The sequence below is a fragment of the Stegodyphus dumicola genome, chromosome 8, assembly GCF_044657685.1.
Source record: "Stegodyphus dumicola isolate Sdum_Otavi_A_Nest chromosome 8, ASM4465768v1".
NCBI classification, from domain to species: domain Eukaryota; kingdom Metazoa; phylum Arthropoda; class Arachnida; order Araneae; family Eresidae; genus Stegodyphus; species Stegodyphus dumicola.
In genome coordinates, this window is record NC_140775.1 from 68827014 (window position 1) to 68848577 (window position 21564).

Genomic DNA, 21564 nt, shown 5'->3' on the forward strand with positions numbered 1-21564 from the left:
ATTCCAAAGCATGAAAAATTCTTAATGCCATAAAATTTGAGATATATTGCAACTACTACAAACAGCCCATGATGCCAAAAATTCTATGAAAGTTTAATAGTGATATAAGACTAGTCATATTAAGGAGTTTTGCTGACTTCATTTAAGAATTTAGTATCTTAATATCTTGCATTACAATCTGCATTTACAGGAAAGCAGCTTTACTGCTGAATTACCAAAAATATGCTTAACTCTAATTCAACAAATAAAATTAATTTTGAATTATAACTTAATTATTTCTTTTCTTATTTAACTTAAAATGTTTAATGTCATGTTTTTCTGTTTCTGAAGTCATGCAGTTTTAACAGCTGATAACAATACAATTTATAATTTGAACATCATCAAAATATTTATTATAAATAAAATCATTTGATTACAATAGCTTGTACATAATAGGTTTATATCACAGATAATAATGAGGCATAGTGAAGTAGTACTCAGAGCATTGTCCCTTTGGTGTAAGTGCTGGTAACTAACTCTTTTTACGTTTGCTAGTATTTTGAAATCATAGTTCAGTTTTAACTGATGGTTTCATGTGTGAACAATAGCTGAAAATACCTGTACCTCTGCACAAAAATTTTACTAGGTTATCCATATTTTCAGCAAAAGTATTATAGATGTCCATTTCACCAGCTTCACCTACATAATAATGACACATTTCTTGCAACCTATAGGGAAAGAGAAAGGAAATCAAAATACTGTGTCATTTTATTGAACAATCTCTCATTTAAATATTAATATTTTATAGTAGACAAATATTCTTGCTCTCTTTCTATATATAGTCAAAAGTCTTTAATCCAGATATCCATAATGCGGATTGATCTATAATCCGGACCGCAAAGCTACAAACTTTCTGCGCATGCATTAACACATTCAAAAAATACCTTTACACATGCGCATAATACGTTTACGCATGCGTGTTTAATGTATAACGGTATAAGCTAAGCTAAAATTATCTAATTACCTATTTCAGTTAATGTTGCAGATTGCGTTGTTCCTTAATCTTCTAATTGGATCCGGCTCATTATTTTTTGCAGACTGTTAGAGCAATTTTATAAAAGTAAGCTTGAACTTTCAATTATGTCAAAAAGAATTTCCGATTCTGGAGCTACTAAAGGATCTACAGTGCGAAAGCATGTTTCGATGTCCATCAAACAAAAAGTGGAATTGCTGCAAAAAATGGATAAAGGCATATATATCGTTTGATTCTCTAACCATTCCAAAATATGTTTATCAATTTCACGCTGCTCTGCGGCGGGGGGGGGGGGACGTTGTGGCACATAATGAACTGCAAGTTGATCTGTCAGCATTATCCTTATCTTCAGGGCAGAGGTTTTTATTTTATTTGGCTTATAATTCCTTACTAAATGTAGTATTTCATCTCGATGTACTCTGTCTTTAATATGATTTAAATCAAATTCCTCCTAATTATAAATATCACGAATACACATCAAATAGTTTTCTGGTTGCAATTTTCTAATTTTGAATATGCCTAATGTATGATTTATGCATGTGCCTGTTGAAAGAAATGTTTAATAAAGTAAACAAATAAATATTAAGCCTTTTTTTTTTTAAATTTTGATACCCTTTAGATCATAATTGCTCTTTATTTCATAAATTACGGTTTCATATCTTTAATTTTACAATTTCTGCATACCATCTTACTAGATTTAAACTGATGATCTATAATCCGGAAAAACCGATAATCCAGAATCGCCGAAGTCCTGACGAGTCCGGATTAAAGACTTTTGCCTGTATATATACTACATACACACACATACAGTAAAAAGTGAAAGTTGAGGTGAATGAAGAACCCGAAAAAAACAATATGTGATACAGTATGATGATATATGTGATACATTAAACGCACATGTGTAAACGTATTATGCGCAAGCGCAAACAATATGTGATAATGCATATGCGCAAGTGCAGAATGTTTGTAGCTTTGAGGTCCGGATTATACATCATTCCGGATTATGGACGTCCAGATTAAAGACTTTTGACTGTATTTACACTATGTACAAGTTACATACACAAATTAAACACATCACAATTTTAAATTTCTACAAAATTAAAGTTCAGAATAAATTTCAGTCTCAGTCTTTTCATTAATTTATACCCGGGTCAAATACTTTTCCACTGCGGTTCTCAGACGCATTTCTGTTTTGCATATCACAGTCTGAAGATTCAGTCCTTTCAGACTTTTCATCCTCTGGAAGATGCAACACAGTTTGTTCACCACTCTGTAGTTCATTCGCAGCATGCATACAGTTCACCTCGGTATTTTTAGCAGATGGTACATGCTTATTTTCCTTCGTTTCCTGGGAATCAGCTCCAAATTCTGCATCAGAGTCATGAATGGAACCAAATTCTTCACAAACAAAAGTATCCAGGTTTAGAATCAAGTCCTTGTCTGCACAATCAGCATTATGAGACGCACACATAGTTTGTGAGGTGGGTGAATTTTCTTGCAATACTGGAGCACACTGCCTCAGCTGTACATTAGCTTCTTCAATCTCAGCATCAAATGAACTTTCAGATGGTTCAACACTTGCTGACTGTGTTTTCATAACTTCACTATCAGTTTCGAAGAACTTAACAGTCACATTTTCACTTTCTTCCACTTCAGGCACTTGAGAATCAAAATATTCTTTCCCATCTTTTATTTTTTCATGTTTTCTTTTTCTTTAATCCCATTAGTTGTTTTCTCTTTCATTTCTTGATCTTCCTCAGACAGTTCATTAGCTCTTTCCTTCATTTCTTCCTGGGATCCTTCAGATGCCACATCTATCATTTCCATATAGTCTTTTATGGCTCCAGTTTCTTCTGTAAGCTCCCCTTTCACCTGTCAGAGTTGCTCTTGTACCTTTTCTTGGCCGATATTTATTTCTTCTTGTCGGGCTTTCTTCTCTTCCAGTCCGGCTATCATCTCTTTCAATCCGGCTTTGATCTCAGCTTTCTCCTCTTTATACCCAGCCTTTATCTCATCATATGCGGCTTTTATCCCAGTCAGTCCGGCTTTTATCTCAGCATATCCAGCCTTCAACTCCTTCTGTCATGTAAGGAGTCCATCAAAGTCTTCATCTCCTCCGCCATGGCTTTCCTCTGCAGGTGGGTCACTGGCATTCATTCGCAAATCCCACTTCTGAAACCAATTGTTGCGTTATTTTCTTCCTTCACGTTCATACAGGGTTCATGTCGATTTGGAGTAAATAACAACGACAGCACTTGATGGAATATAGAAACACACTTTAGTTAGCCAATTAATCAGGACAGCTCCAAAGTCACGTTTTACAGTCGTTGAAGATCTACTACACACACGCTGGAACAATCAGCGACACAGCCTTCACACTGTCAGGCAATAACGATGGAAATAGCTTCACTGAAAAGCACCAGAGTACAGCTCCCGACTCTGCTTGGTTGTTCTCAGAACTCCCCTACTCTTGAGACTCTCCACACTACAACTCCCAACGCACTCGACGACAGTCAGAGCATGGCTCCCGACTCTTCGGTTCAGTCATTCTCGGAGCTCAACACACTCTCTCGACGATACACTAAGAGAGTCCTTTAGTGAACCTGACGACCCACTCAGCACTCGCTGCCTGGCTGTCAACTCGATCGACTCTGCACGAACTTACAAACTCGAGACTAACTTCTTTACTCTTGATGAGGCACTCTCTCAATGACTGTTAGCTTGCTAGACGAGGCACATGCTAATTGACTGAGAACCAGCAGGGTTTATATAGCTTTCGGCTTGTGTTCGGAAACATTCTGGGCTAAACCGGTAAGAATTCATTCCAGAAGGTTCTCCATCCGTCCACGGCATATCGCGTATTTTGTCGCCAAATGGGCAATTTCTCGCCAAATATGGCAACCCTGTCTTCCCTTGTCATTTTATGGCAACCCTAAAACTGCTTTGTGGGGAAGCCATCTCACCGCGCCTGTACATTTCGTAACAATATATATATAATTACATAGTATATATATATATATGTAATGAAAGCACAAATTTTGGAAGCACTGCATTGGGAGTTCCAGGCACTTTTTCTGAAGAATTTGCAAAATGAAGTAAGTACCATATTTGGATACTCGATGATATCTAATTTTAAGAACGATGAACTTGCAGATACTTTTCCCATTGGAGTTCTAGGCAGCAGGTACACATCCTGACCGACTAAAAATGTCATGATATAAAATGAATGATTTGTAGCATGGCGGTAGCGTAATAGATAAGTAGCGAAGAAACTTGGCAAGGCAAATATGTCCAGATTCAAGATAACTTTATTATTGAGGAAAGTTAAGTCAGGATTAGCAATATTTGGTTCACAGCCTTCAAGTTATGAGGCTGTAACGGTGGAGACAGCTTTACTGCAAAGCACCAGAGTACAGCTCCCGACTCTGCTTGGTCGTTCTCGGAACTACACGTACTCTCGAGACTCTCCACACTACAACTCGTGATGCACTTGATGACACACAGAGCACAGCTCCCGACTCTTCGGTTCAGTCGTTCTCGGAGCTTAACACTCTCTCTCTCGACGATGCACTAAGACTCTTTCGATGCACTCGACAACCCACTCAGCACTCGCTGCCCGGCTGTCAACTCGATCAACCCCGCATGGACTAACTAACTCAAGACACTACTCGCACTCTAGATGAGACCCACTCCCTCCAGGATATCTGCCTAACGGTAGGGATACCTTCACACTAAGGGAAACTGGCTTTCATGTGGAAACCCTGCCTTCCTTTGCCATTTTATGGCAACCCTAAAACTGCTTTGCAGGGAAGCTATCTCACTGCGCCTAGACATTTTGTAAAAATATCTCTACTAATGTAATTTAATTATTGCTAATTTGGAGGAGGATGAATGACACAAAATGATTTAGTTCATTAATGTTTCCTATTTAATATTCTAATTGTAACATTAACAAAACAATGAGCTGGGGAATGCCAAATTAAATGTAAAAAAAAAAAAAAAAAAAAAAAAAAAAAAATTAGAAGTTTAATTGCAACTTCCACTTTTCTTCCCAACATTTCAGTTCAGAAAAAACTGCAATTAAATTAGCTTTTTAAATAGTTTTCCATATGAGTTCAAACTATTATGTAATTATATAGACATGTACACATTCAACAGCAGTACTTTCTAAGCCACAAGAAGAAAAGATTTTGTTTGCATTATTTAATGACACCAAAGAACTTGCAGGATATCTGCCTAAGGGTAGGGATACCCTCACACTAAGCAAAACTGGCTTTCATGTTGCCCATGCAGCTAGCCTGTTGCCAGGATTTGAACCCAGGACCGAACTGGCAGTATTTAGCAATTTTTGCTGCTCAACTGCTGGTGGGAAAGAACAAGGATCTTGCAAATTTAACAAAGAAGTCACTCTAACAAAGGAGTCACTAGAGCTCCTCCTATGTGTAACAATATAAAACAATACTGTTAAGATTGTTTCAGGATTATTTATATAATTACTGTTACATTTTTATTAAATTTTTGATAAATTTCTACATATAATAAATAAGTCTGTCTGTGTGTGTGTCTTTCGTTCGCACTGTGCATAAGCTAATAGACCCACGGCTACAAAATTTGTACATAAGTGCATCTAGACAAGAGCCAGTGCACCTCAAAGCGATTTTTTCGAATTTCGAATTAGAATTTTTTAATTTTATGTTTTGTGACGAAATCGCGTCATTTTGAGACGTAATGGGCTATAGGAAAGCGAGATTTTACTCTACACACTCCATTTTCACATCGTCATGAAACATAGGCACTTAGCTATTTTACGAACTTAATATAAGTTTCTTGTTTCAATAAATCGATTAAATACGAATTTATTTAACAAAGTGAGCTTAAGACCTTTTCAACATGATTTTTTCTAAAAAAGTTTATTTTTAAAAATGTACAGTTTATTTTTCTTTGAGTTTTGGACACATTAAACTTTCATCCTTGCGACTGCTTTTACAAAAAGAATTTTGGAAAAATAATAATATTTTATATTTAAAAAAATTTTTTTTAAATGAAGTTTCCGAGTACACTTCTCACATCTCACATCTTTAAAAATGTGATTTTGGCAACAATTTTACTTTCTTATTGTTGTTGATAGGTTTTTTTGATGAAATCGCAACATTTTCAGTAGTTTCATTCTTTTAGAAATATGGGTTTGGCAACAATTTTTCATTGTATTTCTTATGTCACTGTTTTTAAGAGATTGGCATATTTCATTGTCATTTATATATATATATAATAATACATTTTTATTTTATTTTATTTATTTATTTATTTTTGATAAAGTTGTTCTGCAGAGTAAAATTCTGTGTGGAATGTTTTGATTTTGAGTTTCTTTCATGTTATTTTTTGCTTATTTCACTGTTTGTAAGATATTGAAAGGTTCTGCATGATTTTTTTTCTTCAATGGAAATTTGACTAATTTTTTTATTAGGATAATTAATATTTGTATTAAGAGATATTGCTTATTTCATTGTAATTTTGTTATACGTAATAACTTTTTTTATGAAGTTGTTCTGCAGAGTAAAATTCTACGCAGTTTTTAAATTTAACGTTTGGTGTTCCCTTCAGATATTTTTCCGGTACATATAGAAGCCAGACGAAGGCTGGCAGTGAAGCTGCTAGTTTAAAATAAAAAATAGGGGATCTTTTCCAGTAAAAAAACACATGCAAAACATTTTTTTCAGAAATGTTATACATACCAAACTGAAAATTAACAGCGAGAAAATATCACCTCATTATAACTGTGATAAAATTTTTCTAAATATAAGAAATCATCTTTTAAGGTATTAAATGGGATAGAATGATTTACTTTGAAAACTTATTAACTACACCTAATTTCAAAAACAAAAAACACTGTTGTAAGTAATGAGGGTATTATATAATTTAGCCATGGCCAACAGCTCAATGTCTGCATACATATCTTTTGGAGGAAAAGAGTTTGACACACGTACTTTTAAAATACAAAAGATCTGCATTATTTTTTACTTCCTTGTACGAAGTAAAAAGGAAGTATTGTAATCGTGAAAAGTTTCAGGCAGCATATTTCAACAAAAATATCCATTTTGACCGCTATCCAATGCAATTTAACGATGTTTTTGCGTGATATCTGTACGTAAGGACAGAATAAAAGACTCATTTCCTTCAAAAAAATTATAAAACTGCTTTAAAATTAATTCTGAAGAGAATTTTTTGTGGCATCTGTACAAACGTACGTTTGTATCTCGCATAACTCAAAAACGAGTAGCCTCAGAATGTTGAAATTTTGTATGTAAGACTGCTATAAAATGTAGATGTGCACCTCGTATTTTGGTTGCAATTGGCCGCACCAAACGTATATAAATATATTTATATATATCTCCACTCTGTTACCGGCTCAGTGATCTTGGTTTCTTTACTCTTATATGTTTGTAAATTGTACATTTTTTGCTTTAAAAATGATTGAATTATGTTGTTTTTATCTTCCGGTTAAGGTTTTTATACCTTTAGTAAATCTGTATTTTTAGAATTATCAACAACAATTTAAAAACTGTTTAAGTGCCGCTAAACCTAATAATTTTTTTGATGGCGGCCACTGCTTGTTTACATTTGAAACAGCAGACTAGTGGATTTGTTGCCAATCTAGAGAAACTTAGCTTCGCAACAACAAAGGTAACGATTTCATTTATTATTGCCAATTAAATCCTGCTTTATTTTTTCTGGAATTTTTTCAAGGAAATAAGTGTTTAAGATTTACTTCATAATTTTTAATATAGATATTTTGAGTTTTTATGTATTTTTGCCTTCTCCCAAAGTGAGAACTGAATTAATTGAATGAGAAATACTCAATTGTGTGTGAAAAACTGTTTCTTTTTTGTTTTGTTTGCTTAATTTCTTTTATACATCATTCTAGCTTTATTATAGTATTTGAATAGAACATGTGGCAACAATTAGATAATTCTATTCTTTAAATGATATAAATTTTGTGCATTATGAGTTATAATATGAACAAAATATAATACTGTTAAGTGAATCTAGTGCCAGAGTGTCGCTATGGTAAACAAATACTAGAGTGAATTTTAAAGAATGCATTTATTCTATTGTGCTTTATGCGCTGTCGGCAAAGCAGATTTAATTCAATCCAATAAATTTAAATGAAATGCAAGAAAAAATGGGTATTATTTAATATTATGTACAAGGAAGTCATGTGGTGTACACATCAGATATTTTAGTTAAAATACGGCATTTATTAGTTAGTTCAAGTCAGTTCAAGCATGACAAAATTAAAGATAGATTGAATTACTTCGACTATATTTTTTACTGTATGAATAATGTAAAAAAGAGTTCAGCATAATTAAGTGTTCAGAATACTTAATTGATGAAGAATTAATGAATACTTAATTAATTGAAATCTGAATTCTATTTTAAAATCTTCTCAAATCTTTGAAATATAATTCAGTTCTCAAATATAAACAGTTAACATAATTCAGTTCTTCTCAAATATGACAAAGGTATGAAAATTTTTAACAGAAAACGATAAAAATATCAAAATAAAAATTGACATCTGATTCCTTAAAAAAAAATAACTCATTATGACAGTAAAGAAAATTTACTGGCTGAAGCAAAAAATCCTGAGCTTCATTTTAGTTTATATCAATTTTACAAAATGAGAGTGCAAATAACCTCTTCTAATTAAATTTAACATATGTACAGTAAGTATTATTACTATTAATGTGATTATTTTTTCGGGGGGGGGGAGACTGAAAAATATCCTCAGATAAATCATTCATAAAAAGTACTTCAAGCCTTACTTACAGCATGAAAGCTGTAAATTAATTTTGTAAGTTGAGGAATAAAGTACAATCATTAGTGAACAGAATATTATCCAACGAACTTAAAAATTTGTACTTCAGTAACAACTTCTTATCAAAAGTCTCCTGGGCAATAGCCCTATCCCTATCTAATCCAGAAAATAATTTTTTGAACATTGATAATAACACAATCCATCACATAAAAACATAAATATTTCTTCATTCGTTAGGAAGCTTAGCTGCCTGGCGACTCAATAAATATTTACATTTGGAATGGCACAGATGCAACAGCAGCGCCTTCTAGTGATCATGACATTTTTGGACTCGTTTTTCCACTACTGCCATTACTACTTCTACTGTCTATAGTACTGTCTTTTTATTACAATCATATTTACATGCATTATTAGGTATCCAAATTATTTAAAAGATTTAATTTTACAGTTTAGTTCTGCTACACTAATGAAATATTTGATTTGTAATACAAATAATTTTACTAAAGTTCTATTAGTCTTGAATTTATCATGAATTTTGATACTTTAACACTTAAGTCTGAAATACAATAACTATAAATTTTTAATCAATTTTAACAATATTACAAAATTTAAAATGAATTTTATGCTTCAAGATTCATGACAAAAGTTTCTGTGTAACATAATAAAATTGCATTAATAAAAACATAATGTATCAAATTATATCATTTTACTGAACTACTATAATTACAATATATCAGAATCATGTTATGGAAAGTTTGCCTGCACAATTTCCATATTACTGTCTAAAATATATCCTTAAACTTATTACGATTGAAATGAATTCCTTATTTTTCTCACGAAAGAGATGGGGAATACTTAGTTATCTACATAATAATCAGAAATTGAGCAACATATTGTGCAATAAAAACATTTAAAATTCTTATTTTTACTATTATTATTTTAATCTTTTCTTAGAACAATTTTTTTTAATTACCTGTGAGGCCAGCGTCCACCCATCTGTGTCATACCCATGACATGTTCGGTTTCCAGTCCTGGTCCTGAAAGTCTGTTCATATTATCAACTTGCTTCACACCATATCTGCAAAAATAAAAAATATTCTCTTAGGAATAAAAATCTTAATTATAAATTAGGCATAGATTTGCAAATGAAACATTATATTTATGACATTTAGGACTTAAAAAGCATATAAATATATTTATAAGATTTTAGATTATTGAATTTTAAATTATTGAATTTTTAATAAAATACAATCATTAGTGAAGTTACAAATTCATAAAATACAATACAATTTAGTAAACATTTTCAGATAAAATGAAAGCAACATACTGATATTTTTAGTTATATTTCAATTTTAGTACAAAGATTACTGTAACAGCATTACACAAAATTTTTCTATAAGATCTAAAGTAATTTGTAAAAAGCTTCATAAAATTATTATATATAAAGATATACTTCCCCAACCCTTCTAAATGATAAATCTTCAATAATTTTTAGGTTACGACAACTTTCATTATACATCCATAATTATAATGATACAGCTACTACATCTTAAGATGGTACATAATAAGCCAAATCAATTTTAATTATACTAAAAAATCTTTAATTAAGGAATACTTTCCCTTTTAAAATTCATCCTAAACAACATTCATTTTTTAGACACAAGAAAATGTATATCAAGATGAAAGCCTAGAAGCTCTCATAAAATAATAAAAAGGAGTCGCATCTGGCGCCAGATCTACCAGGTGGCAAAATTTTCAAAAGAACCAGGTGGTGGAGTTTGTGCTGGAGTTAAGGCATTAAAGTACTTTAACAGCCAAATACATACCAATCTCTGTTGTTCTCAAAAAATTTTTTAAAAGAATAATTTTTTAAGATTCAGTATTAAAAAGTTAAAGTTATGTTTAATTTTGAAATACAGAAATAAGGCTGTCTTTACATTATGATTATACTTGCTTTGAATTTTCCTAATCCTTAATGAAGAAAATAGTCATGAAGAACTTTACAAAAAATAATATTTATTATGGGAAGCAGAAGCACTGACTTCACAGTTTTTAAAAATATAATTCTTGAAATGAAAATGCCATTAAGCAAATGTTCCCCAGTTAACAATATCATTTAAAGGTGTGTTATGTCTTCATCTATCAGAAGCAATTGACAGAATATTTCCAGCAATGACATTGAATAAGAAATTTTCTTGAGAAATAACACTTTTTTATTAAAAGAAAAACTAGAACATTCATCAGCAATACATTTTCTGTCCTATTATAAAATTACTTAACACAGCAAAATCTACTGAAATTATGAATAAGTAATTGCACATTTTTTCTTCGGGAAGAAAACATACAAATTATTCAAATTAAGGTCTTGATTTTTTTCTTTCCATGTTTATCAGGTATGTGTCAACTTATCAGTACTTCAACAATCCATGTATGCTGCCTGTTTTCTGTGGCAACAGTGCATGGCTTGTTCCATCAGAAAAAGCAATTTAAATGCAACTGGTTTAAATACAATGAAAGGGGAAAGAATGAGTGACTTTTTTTTAACATAATACTAATGCTGAGGACTATCAGCAGTCTTCATCAAATCAATCAATGCCTTATCTCTTACACTGAGTTCATCTATAATAATCAGAAAAAATATCATAAATGCTCTAAAGAGAGTAAAATAAAAGTAAATATAAATTTACTTTCTTTTTCAGACTTAGTACCATTTTCTTTCTTTCCCCCTCCCCATTCTTTTAATATTTTTGCTGAATAATCAACTTGTTCCCAACAAGTTCAGTTTGTTGCTACAATGCAATTTTTGCTGAATAATCAACTTGTTTCCAAGCTCATTTTGTAGCTACACTGCATCAGTAATGACATTTGATATCCACTTTCCAACTTTTAAACAAAGAAATTTGACATTTTATTGTATTTTTACACTAAAGCTTGTTTAACTGTGATACACTAATAAAAAATTAATTCCCCCCTTTTTTTACTGTGCTTGCATCCCTTTGAGCATATTAAGCTTTTTGAGCAATTTTTTATACTTTACTGTAATTCAGATGATTATTACTATTGAAATATGCAAGAAGACAGCGATGTTACATCTACTCCTTTGTCAACTAAACTGGTTAAATTTATGATTGTCTTTTAAAAATGCCTTTTTGAGGAAAAGATGAAAAGGCAAGGCATACTGACAATGATTCACTTCTTAAAGAAAGAGACATTATACAACAGCTTGCCGTTGTATTTTAATAGAATGAAAACTGGAATGAATGAAATTGAAGGGAAGGAAGACTATTTATGGAATTCTTTGGTTTCTGATCATAAGGCTAATTGTCTAGACATTAAAAAAATTAGAGCTTTACAAACTTATGTCATGAGTAACTTTCTTTTAAATTTTTACACTGTTTAGCTAACAATAAAACATAAAAATATGTCATTTATGCTAAAATCTGTATCTTTTGTTGCTCAAAATTATACAGTGTTAATTACTAATCTATCACATATATTATGTTAAGGGATATAAAAAAAATTGTTTAAAATTTTGTATTCCACATTTTTTATAATAAAAAAAACTGCAAAAATAAAACATTTATATAAAATAGATATTATTTAAAAGGTATTTAAGGTATTATCCCATCAATGTGCCAAATTTGCACCAGTGCAGCATTCAGATATTTTTAATGCCAGCTTGGATAGAAAAAAAGCTTTGTTTATAATATGACAGCATAAAAATGTGCATACAGTACAAAGTCCGAAATCCAGACTCGTTGGGACTTCGGCGATTCCGGATTTGGGATTTTTTCGGATATTAGATCATCAGATTACATCTAGTAAGATGGCATGTAGAAATTATAAAATTAAAAATTTGATATCATGATTTATGAAATAATGAAATATTTAAGATGTTAAGGTTATCAAAATTTACAAGAGATGCTTATTATTTATTTGTTTATCTTATTAAACATTTTTTTCAATGAAAGTTGTTTAAGTTGCTTCGTTTTTTGTGCTAATACTTTCTCTTTAATTCTGTAGACAATCTGTAGTAATCTCTTGTTTATTTACATTGTTGAAGTCCTGTAACTGCTGTTTCGAGAATTCTGACTAAATTCTCAATCGAAATTTTCTCGTTTTCAGTAACTACTCTGTCACTTTCTTCACTATCGGTAGCGGTATTTTCTGAATCTAGAACCATACTACAGATTTTGCAATTCATTAATTGATTGATGATTGAGAAGCATTGTCATTACAATGAAAGACTTCTTTTATATCATCTTCATTTATTACAGTCTCTCCACATTTCTTTACAAAATCTGTTAATTATAAAATTTCTACTTTGTTTTGCAATATCCGAAAACCTTTAAAATTAGTGGCATCAAATTTAGCTATCCTTCACTATACATATTTGACTATGCATCATGGGCTTCGCGACTAATGACAAGTTGTTCCGTTAAATTTTATCTTGCTTCTATCACGCAATGGGACAATTAAGCCTGAATTGTAATAGTTTAGTTATTTATTATACTTATGTCTATGCTTAGAGTTCTGAATAAATAACTTCCCACATTAACTTAAGCTTTACTGAGGGTTAACGCTAGATATCTTACCGCCTGATGCAGTTTCTGTGGGTCCTAAATTCTGCTACTCTGCAGCCATGTGAGCCCTGGTGCTGGTTCTGAGTTTATGTGAATAACAAATTAGTTATTCTTAATTCAAATAGCCATAAATGTAATCTTTGGATCTATGAGTATCATCAACAAAATCTCTATTTTTAGGATATGGAAAGAAATTTTTGGTAAAATTTTCCTCGTCAACACTTTTTAGCGCATTTAACTTAAATCTGCAATCATCGACAAGCGTAATGTCAACATAAAAGGTTACCATACTCTATTATTCAATTACTAACATAAAAAATTTGTTTAGGCATTGCTACATGAGTCATTACTCAAGTTGTCACGTTTTGATAAACATGCAATGATGAAAGGAAAGTATAATAATTAATGATTCACCTAGGTTGGCGTCAGATCAACGATATATTTATGTAGAATGCTTTGGTTTGAGATGTTTGCCAAGCAGATACACAGCAACTGAGCCAAATTACTGGTTGTACAAATTTATGCTAAAATGATTGTTTCTTCAATAACAAGGTATTTTACTTAGTGCCGAAGTGAAATTAAGAATCGGGACTCTCCAGATGTTTTATTATGCGTGGAGGGGAGGAATCAAATGCGTCCGGATTTCAGATCATTCCGGACAATGGATGTCCAGATTTTGGACTTTGTACTGTATAAACTTTATTCTTAAAAAGATGGAAAAGTATAATGTAATTCATGATTAATACTATTGAACATAATTACAGTTCAAATTTTCCAAAAATTTATTATTAATAAACTGCATGCAAAATTTTGGAAAATTTAGATACATATGTATATAGGGCTTATTTTTTACAGATGGAAACAGATGATTTTTAAAACTAAAAAGCCTGCTTTTTTCAACACCTAAATATAAATAGTAAAATTTGGAATCAGTTTCCTTCAGTTCTATATAAAGCAAAATTTGGGATCAGTTCCTTTATCCTCCACTTCCAAGATGGAGTCCATTTACTTACAACCAGTGTATTTCAGTTTCAATTTACAAAGAAAACTAAACTAAAAGTTTTGCTGCAAATTCTTTGAACTACACAAAAAATGGCACAAATTCTCCCATCATAGGGTTATTCACACATCAGCATTGCCATCAATGGGATAATACACAAATATAATTTAAAAATAGTATTCTATAATCATTACTCATTGAAACCAGTATTGCAGATTTGCTCCAAAACATCTAATACATCAGATTCTTTAACTTTGGGACTTTTTTTCTTCAATTCTTTGAAACCAACTTGTATCTAGGATGAAAAATAAACTTTTACAAATAAAATTACAATCTTTCCAAATAAATTTCTTCATTAACATAACAAAAAGTAACTTCAGTGTAACAATCCTGAATACTTCTAAACATTAAACATAAATTTATAATTCATTTGTTGACATAACAACAAAAGCAGTAATATTAAATCTGTTACCTGATACGCTACAGCTAAACAAGCATCACATTTTAAATGGTTAGGCATATGATTACTTTCAGTTTCCTCCTCAGACAATTTAGGAACACTCAGAGACATTTTTTCTCCAGGTGGATCATCTATATTTTCAGCAGCTGCATGAATACAAAATATGAAAACTATATTAAAACTGAAGAAATCAATGAAAAGAATCCTTAATAGGTAAATAAAAGGCTGACTATATAAGCTCCCATCAAACTATGGAATCCCCCCCCCCAATGGAGAGCATCTGCAATAAACTCTATATTCTGCAAAGTATTGGACCATACTCCAAAAAAATTTCAACATATTAGACAAAATTTGAACAGGTAACTGTTTTTTATTGTTACGAAATGTACAGGCATAGTAAAAAGGCTTCCCTGCAAAGCAGTTTTAGGTTTGCCATAAGATGGCAAGGGAAGGCAGGGTTGCCACATTTGGCGACAAAATTGGCGATATACCATGGACGATGCAGAACCTTCTGGAATGAATTCTTATCGGTTTAGCCCAGAATGTTCTTGAACACAAGTCGAAAGCTATATAAATCCTGCTGGTCCACAGTCAGTTGGTGTGTGTGCTTTGTCTAGAGTGCGAGTCAGTTAGTGGTGTCTCGTTTGGCGAGTCAATCCCTGTAGAGTCGATCGAGTTGACAGCCAGGCAGCGAGTGCTGAGTGGGTCGTCGAGTTCACCGAAGGAGTCTCTTAGTGTATCGGGGTTAGTGCATCATCAAGAGAGCGTGTTGAGTTCCGAGAATGACTGAACCGAAGAGTCGGGAGCCGTGCTCTGTGTGTCGTCGAGTGCATTGCGAGTTGTAGCATTGAGAGTCTTGAGAGTATGTGGAGTTCTGAGAACAATCAAGCAGAGTCAGGAGCTGTACTCTGGTGCTTTGCAGTGAAGCTGTCTCTACTGTGATAGCTTGATAACCTGAAAGCTGTGTCGCTAATCGTGTCAGCATGTTTATAGTAGTTCATCAACGACTGTAAAAACGTGTTTTGAAGCTGTCCTGACAATACTGGCCAACAAAGTGTGTTTCGATACTTCATCAAGTAGTTGTGATCATTATTCACTCCAAATCTATACAAACCCCGTATGAACGTGAAGGAAGAAAATAACGTGTAACTACTGGTGTCAGAAGAAGAAAAACGTAACATTATTAATCTCTTCCGAGTGCCCACTTTGATGTAAGGGGATTGCTAATGATTTTTGAAAATCAACTAACAGGAACAGACCTCACAGAAATTGGTTCCCTTGGTGTCTGCGTGCTATAGATAGTTATAATAGGTAATTAATTAGAAAGGACAGAAATTATGTTCATGATTTGTAATTTCATTTTTGAGAGACTAGTCCAGGAAGGAGAAAATCAATGTTGTGGCTAATTCATACTTACATGTGTGATCACTAAATACTGCGTAATATACAAAATGGATACTTTTCCGTTTCGCCGGCGCAAACGATAAAGTCACCAATAATGGTACAACTGATGCCAAACGGAATATCTTCACTGTTAACCTTTTATGCTTCATTTTCAAAACAAGTCACAGCCATTTCTTATCAGATTGATTGTTTTTTTCAATACTGGCATACAATTACATAGAATTTTTACAAAAGATTTTTACCTTTTATACCCTAAGACCATTTGCGGTAATTAAGTCAATTAGGATGCAATCACACCACTCACCCGAAGGCGAAAATATAGGAAAGGCAAAATTAAGGGTTAAATTCATCAATTCTAATGAGAATGCACTAGCGAAGTAAAGCATTGTGGTTTTACATAATTTCTGAATAAGCTATTTGTACGAATTGAAATAATTCTTGCATTTAAACTTGTATTCCCAATTAAGATTTAACTTGAAATTAATGTAGATAATCACTGAGAGAAATATATTTTTGTAGCGTAGTTTACGTGAGATCAGTTCACTTTGGGTCACGTGATACGAACTGGCGAATCAGGATGTTGAAACATGAAAGCATAGTAAATTCTTAAATTAATGTCTTTTTACAAATTTATTTTCTTTATTTATTGGCTTTTTGCAAAATTTTAAATCATATTAATATGTTTATGCCTTCAAAATAAAAAATTCTTAGAACTAAAATTTTTTATGTGTATACTGTATGCTGTCGCCAACAAAGACTGCTTGGTGAGATTTGCGCCGGCGAAACGCAAAAATACCACAAAATGTTGCGATTCAAACTTAAGACAGTATGATGGTGTACTAGAGTGTCTGTGGCAATATGAAGCTGTCTCCTGAGACAACACAACTGCTACTAAGCAGTTTAAAATGGAAACAAAAAAAAGGGGGTGGACAAAAGCTATAATTGCTCTTAATCCTTTATTGCTCCTTCCTTTCTGTTTCATAAAATAAAACTCACCTTGGGAAACAAAAAAGAATGAAAGGAATTTAGAAGTTCTGTTTAATATTGGAAGGAATGAGAGAGTAACAAGCAACTTCTACAACAAGTTTATGAACAGAAGGTCTACGGCCATCTACTGAGATGTGAGAGCACTTTTCTGTTCTGTCTTTTAGCACAAAACATAAATATTGGTATGAAATAAAAATATATAACTCATTAACCCTAATGATACAAAAAGCTTCATAAAAATGAACTTGAAATAACAGTGATATATCATATGATAAATATAAAGTAAAATATATCATTGTGTACTCAAACAGGATAGCAGTTCTCCTTGTGTGCACAGCAATCTGTTTTTGTTATTCATGGTGCAATATAAAGGGGTTATCACATTTGACAATTGGCACCCCATTCAACGGAAAAGCACCAATGAAAATACCATTAACCTTTAACTGCTGTGAGCAGGTCTGTCAGACCGTGCGACATTTTCCATTAAATGCTTCCACCTCTTAGAATAATTAATGGGTATTGTCATTCTTAGTACCTTCCTAAAACAGTTGTCCAAGGTCACATACCAAGTTGAGTTTCGCTAGCTCTATTTCTTCTTTTCTTTTTTTTTTTTAAATTCCCCCCCCCTCAGCGGTCTGTGGGACCGATCACAGCAGATACGATTTAAATTTCAGCCGATAAAGTTCACTTTTTGTTGTTCTTACATATTTATCTGCCGATGAAAATGAAAATCCATGTTGTCCTTTTACAAGAGATTTTTTATTGAAAAAAAGGAATTCAAATGGTGTATTCAAGAGCCCAAAAAGGATGTTCGAACTCGTAGTCACAATATTATTCTTCGTTCAATCTATTCAACTGCTCGTCGAACCCGACGTTAGCCTATGGCAATATTCTTCAGAAACTTGGTTATATATGCAATAAATGCACTTGTATTATTTCAATCTTATTCCATTGGCTCCGAAAATGAAACGAAAAGATTTCATTTACAATTCAGTTGGTGCAGTCTCATGTAAAATGGAGGATAAATTCATCGTTTTAACCTAAAGAACTCAAACTTACAATAAGAAGAGTTTTCGGAATAAATGACGATGAAGGAAACATTGCGATCGAAGACGATAAATTAAAAAAAAGAACGTCATATATTTGTCTCCCGAGTAAAAAAAGGAAAAGAGCTTACAAATGTATAGCATGCAAAGAACCAGTGTGTCTACAGTGCTGTAGAAAAGTATGTATAAAATGCAGCTCGAATTATAATTTTTAAAATAAAAGTTAATTTTCTATATTCCTATTAAAGCATTCTTATCGCAAATTTTAACGTAAAATAAAAAAGTTGAATTTTAAAATTTACTTCTTCCATCCAGATACGTAAGCGAAGGAATTATTATCATAGTATATGTTTTATTTTAATGAACTGATTTAAGTATAAAAATTGCTTTATATCTTCATGAAAAATTTAAATATATGAAATTAAATAACATTTATTCAAAAAATAAGACAATATCTTATTTTGTTTTTAGCAGAAGCGTTCTGAGAGACCGCTCACAGTAGTTACGCGACAATTTAAGTCATAGTAGTTAAAGGTTAAAAGGAAATTATGTTACAGACGCTAAATAGTAACAAGTTCTACACTTATTTATAGCTTACATACAGATATTAAGAATACTTATATATAACTATTAAGAATTTTAAATTAAATTATTCAAATGCAAAGCAATTTTAATCATATTTTTGTCCAGCTGTCGAAATAAAATTTAAATCAATCAGAAATTCCATCTTTATCTCTTCTAAGGAAAATCAGTTAATTTAAAGTCAGCTTAATAAACTGTTAATTTACACTTGTATTTATTAGACGTACATCTGAAATAAAAATCTGAAAATAATTTAGTTACATAAAGCTTTGCTCAAAATTAACTCAGGCATACTTCTATTCATTTATATCATATATACTTCTATATCCCAAGAATTCGTGTAGATGAACATCACAAAAGTTTAACTTTCATCTTATTTTTTCTTCTATCAATAAAATCCACACTTCTATACTTAAAAGACTCCATTCCAGATATAAATTTGTGCAATACATGCAGTTTACCTTTAATAATATTTGTCAAACTAAGGCAGCCTTGAAATTTCACAAAAAGGAACAACGGAACATGGAACATATGTTAAGAAAAAAGAAACACATAAATCCTCTATTACCCAGCACTTATGGCAAAAAAAAAAAAAAAAAAAAAAAAAAAATCACACCTTCTTCTGCTGCCAAAATTATTTAAAAAATATCTTGCATTGGCAAATCAAAATTTTTAGAGGTATTTCACATTAATAAAAATCTTTCAGTTCTAATTAATGATACCAAGTTCTAATCTGTCTTTAACACGAGCTTTGAAAGAAATTTTTTCATACTAGTTCATACTTTTTCTCAATAAATAGCACCAGTATACCTTAGCTTCTTTCTTTAATTGCAATATTCTTGAATTTTCTGATCTATCCTTATTGGATGTTCTGATCTACTGTCATCACATTTTTAGGGTTTTTTTTTTTTTTTTTTTTTTTTAGTATATGAGTACAGGCTTCTCCTTCATCATTTTCATTCCTGCAGCTTAAGAAGGTTCTAGGCCTCTCAAACTAATCCTGCAAATTTATGCAACTTAACTCATTCTTGTTGTTTCAGAATATTTAACAAGTTATAACACTAGCTGTTTTCATTAAGAATACTTAATAATTATTAGTAGTGCAGAATATTTCAAAATCTATATGAGTATCTCATATAATGATACCTCATACTCAAAGTAAAATAAAATATTGGAGCTACTACAAAAGTAAGCTCTAATTGCATTAAAAAGTTGCCAAATGACACTAAAAGAATATTAAAGAACTACTTTTGGAAGATTAGTTCAATTTGTAACAATCGGGCACTTATGTTTATTTTTAAAACAATGAAGAGTTATTATCAAACATTTCTAAATTATTATTAAAGTGTTTAATCCCATTTTATGCCCCTTAGTAAGTATTAATTCTGAATTTCTAATTTAAATATTAGAAAGAATTTGTTAATGAAAAAATTAAACATAATGAAAAAAAAATTAGTTTACCTCTATTAATTACATTTCTTTCAAATTTCTACCTCTACCTCAACTCTTTTAACTATGGCACAGCATCTTACAGCTATCCATCTAAAGCAAGAAATTACTTCATTAATAAAGAACTTCCTGCTTACATTATATATTGGAAAAATCTCATGCAGCAAGTTTATAACCTCTCAAAAAGGACTCCAGCTGAACTGCTAAATATCACACACATTTGAGCCATTCGATCATAGATATGTTCAGCCTGTCAGGGTAACTCTATTATATGTAGAATTTAATTTCTTTGGTAATTATAATTAATGAACAAAAAACACATTTTAGATTAAGAAATAATTGATACTTATCTAATTATTACTTTCATGTGAGGAGAAGGAATTATCAAATTTTTCTCGAAAAACATATAAAAATTTATAATAGAAAATAATCCTTTTCGGTACTATTCAGTTTTGAGGTTCTAAACATTCTTCAGCTATTCACAATTAATGGAGGAATGTAAGCGATTAAACTCATTTACATGCAGCGAAAACATCATCATGTATATAAATAAGAAAATGCCTTGTATTCATTTTCAGATATTTTCAGATATCACAACCATACGAGAAATAACATAAAAATTCATAATTACATTTATGGATATATCTTCAATTCATAATACATATGAACTTCAAAGAAACACACACTAACATAAATTATCTCTATTAATTATTATTTATTCTTAAAATGAAGATAAATTATTATAAATACCTTGTAAAAAATCTAGATTTCGTGCTTATTAATATATTAACTTCTAACTGAAAACTAAATGACTAGTTACGAAAACATATTCCCCGATTCGACATCTTAAAATTTTCCCTTCCTTTATGCGTGCTTTAGTCAAATTTTGTTATTTCTATCGCAAAATACTATTAACTCAAAAGAGAATGAGAAACGCCTTTACTAAATCCAGAAGAAAAATTATTTTAAAAAAACCTGTAAAATTTCAAAATTTTAATCCTAATCACATTTACTTATGCTTACTTGTTGAACACAACAGAAATAGAAATATTATGGTGGAAATTCTAATACTTGTTTGCATTTTTCACTTCTGTAATCCAGTTAATTTGTTTACTTGCCAGAATACCAGCACTTACAGTTGTTTACAAACGGAAGCTGGCTGATATCTGAGGCACCGACGAAGGTAGTTTACCACTCACGTGACACGATATGTACCGCCTCAGGCCAA

The 21564-nt window shown here is 31.6% G+C and overlaps 1 protein-coding gene across 2 annotated transcripts; it reads right to left on the reverse strand.

Annotated features, from left to right (window-relative positions):
* Nucleotides 1–362: 362 nt before the first annotated feature.
* LOC118179513 (marginal zone B- and B1-cell-specific protein-like) lies at nt 363–21559 on the reverse strand. 2 transcript variants are annotated; one of them, XM_085821963.1, is made up of 6 exons: nt 21360–21498; nt 20349–20429; nt 14881–15014; nt 14603–14703; nt 9799–9903; nt 363–707 (listed from the first exon to the last, which is right to left on the reverse strand). In XM_085821963.1, the coding sequence occupies exons 3-6, from the start codon at nt 14977–14979 to the stop codon at nt 545–547; spliced, it is 468 nt and encodes a 155-aa protein (XP_085678089.1). In that variant the 5' UTR covers nt 14980–15014; nt 20349–20429; nt 21360–21498; the 3' UTR covers nt 363–544. The 2 variants fall into 2 exon arrangements, with proteins under 2 accessions (XP_085678089.1, XP_085678088.1); XM_085821962.1 differs by lacking the exon at nt 20349–20429 and having other exon boundaries at nt 21360–21559.
* Nucleotides 21560–21564: the final 5 nt, after the last annotated feature.

Coding starts and splice junctions, on each gene's coding strand:
- LOC118179513 (XM_085821962.1), bottom strand. CDS start 21,417: ATGCAAACAAGTATTAGAATTTCCACCATAATATTTCTATTTCTGTTG. Junction 15,015..21,359: donor ATTTCTGTTGTGTTCAACAA/GTAAGCATAAGT, acceptor GTATTCATGCAG/CTGCTGAAAATATAGATGAT. Junction 9,904..14,602: donor TGCAATACTGGTTTCAATGA/GTAATGATTATA, acceptor TTATTTTTGCAG/ATATGGTGTGAAGCAAGTTG.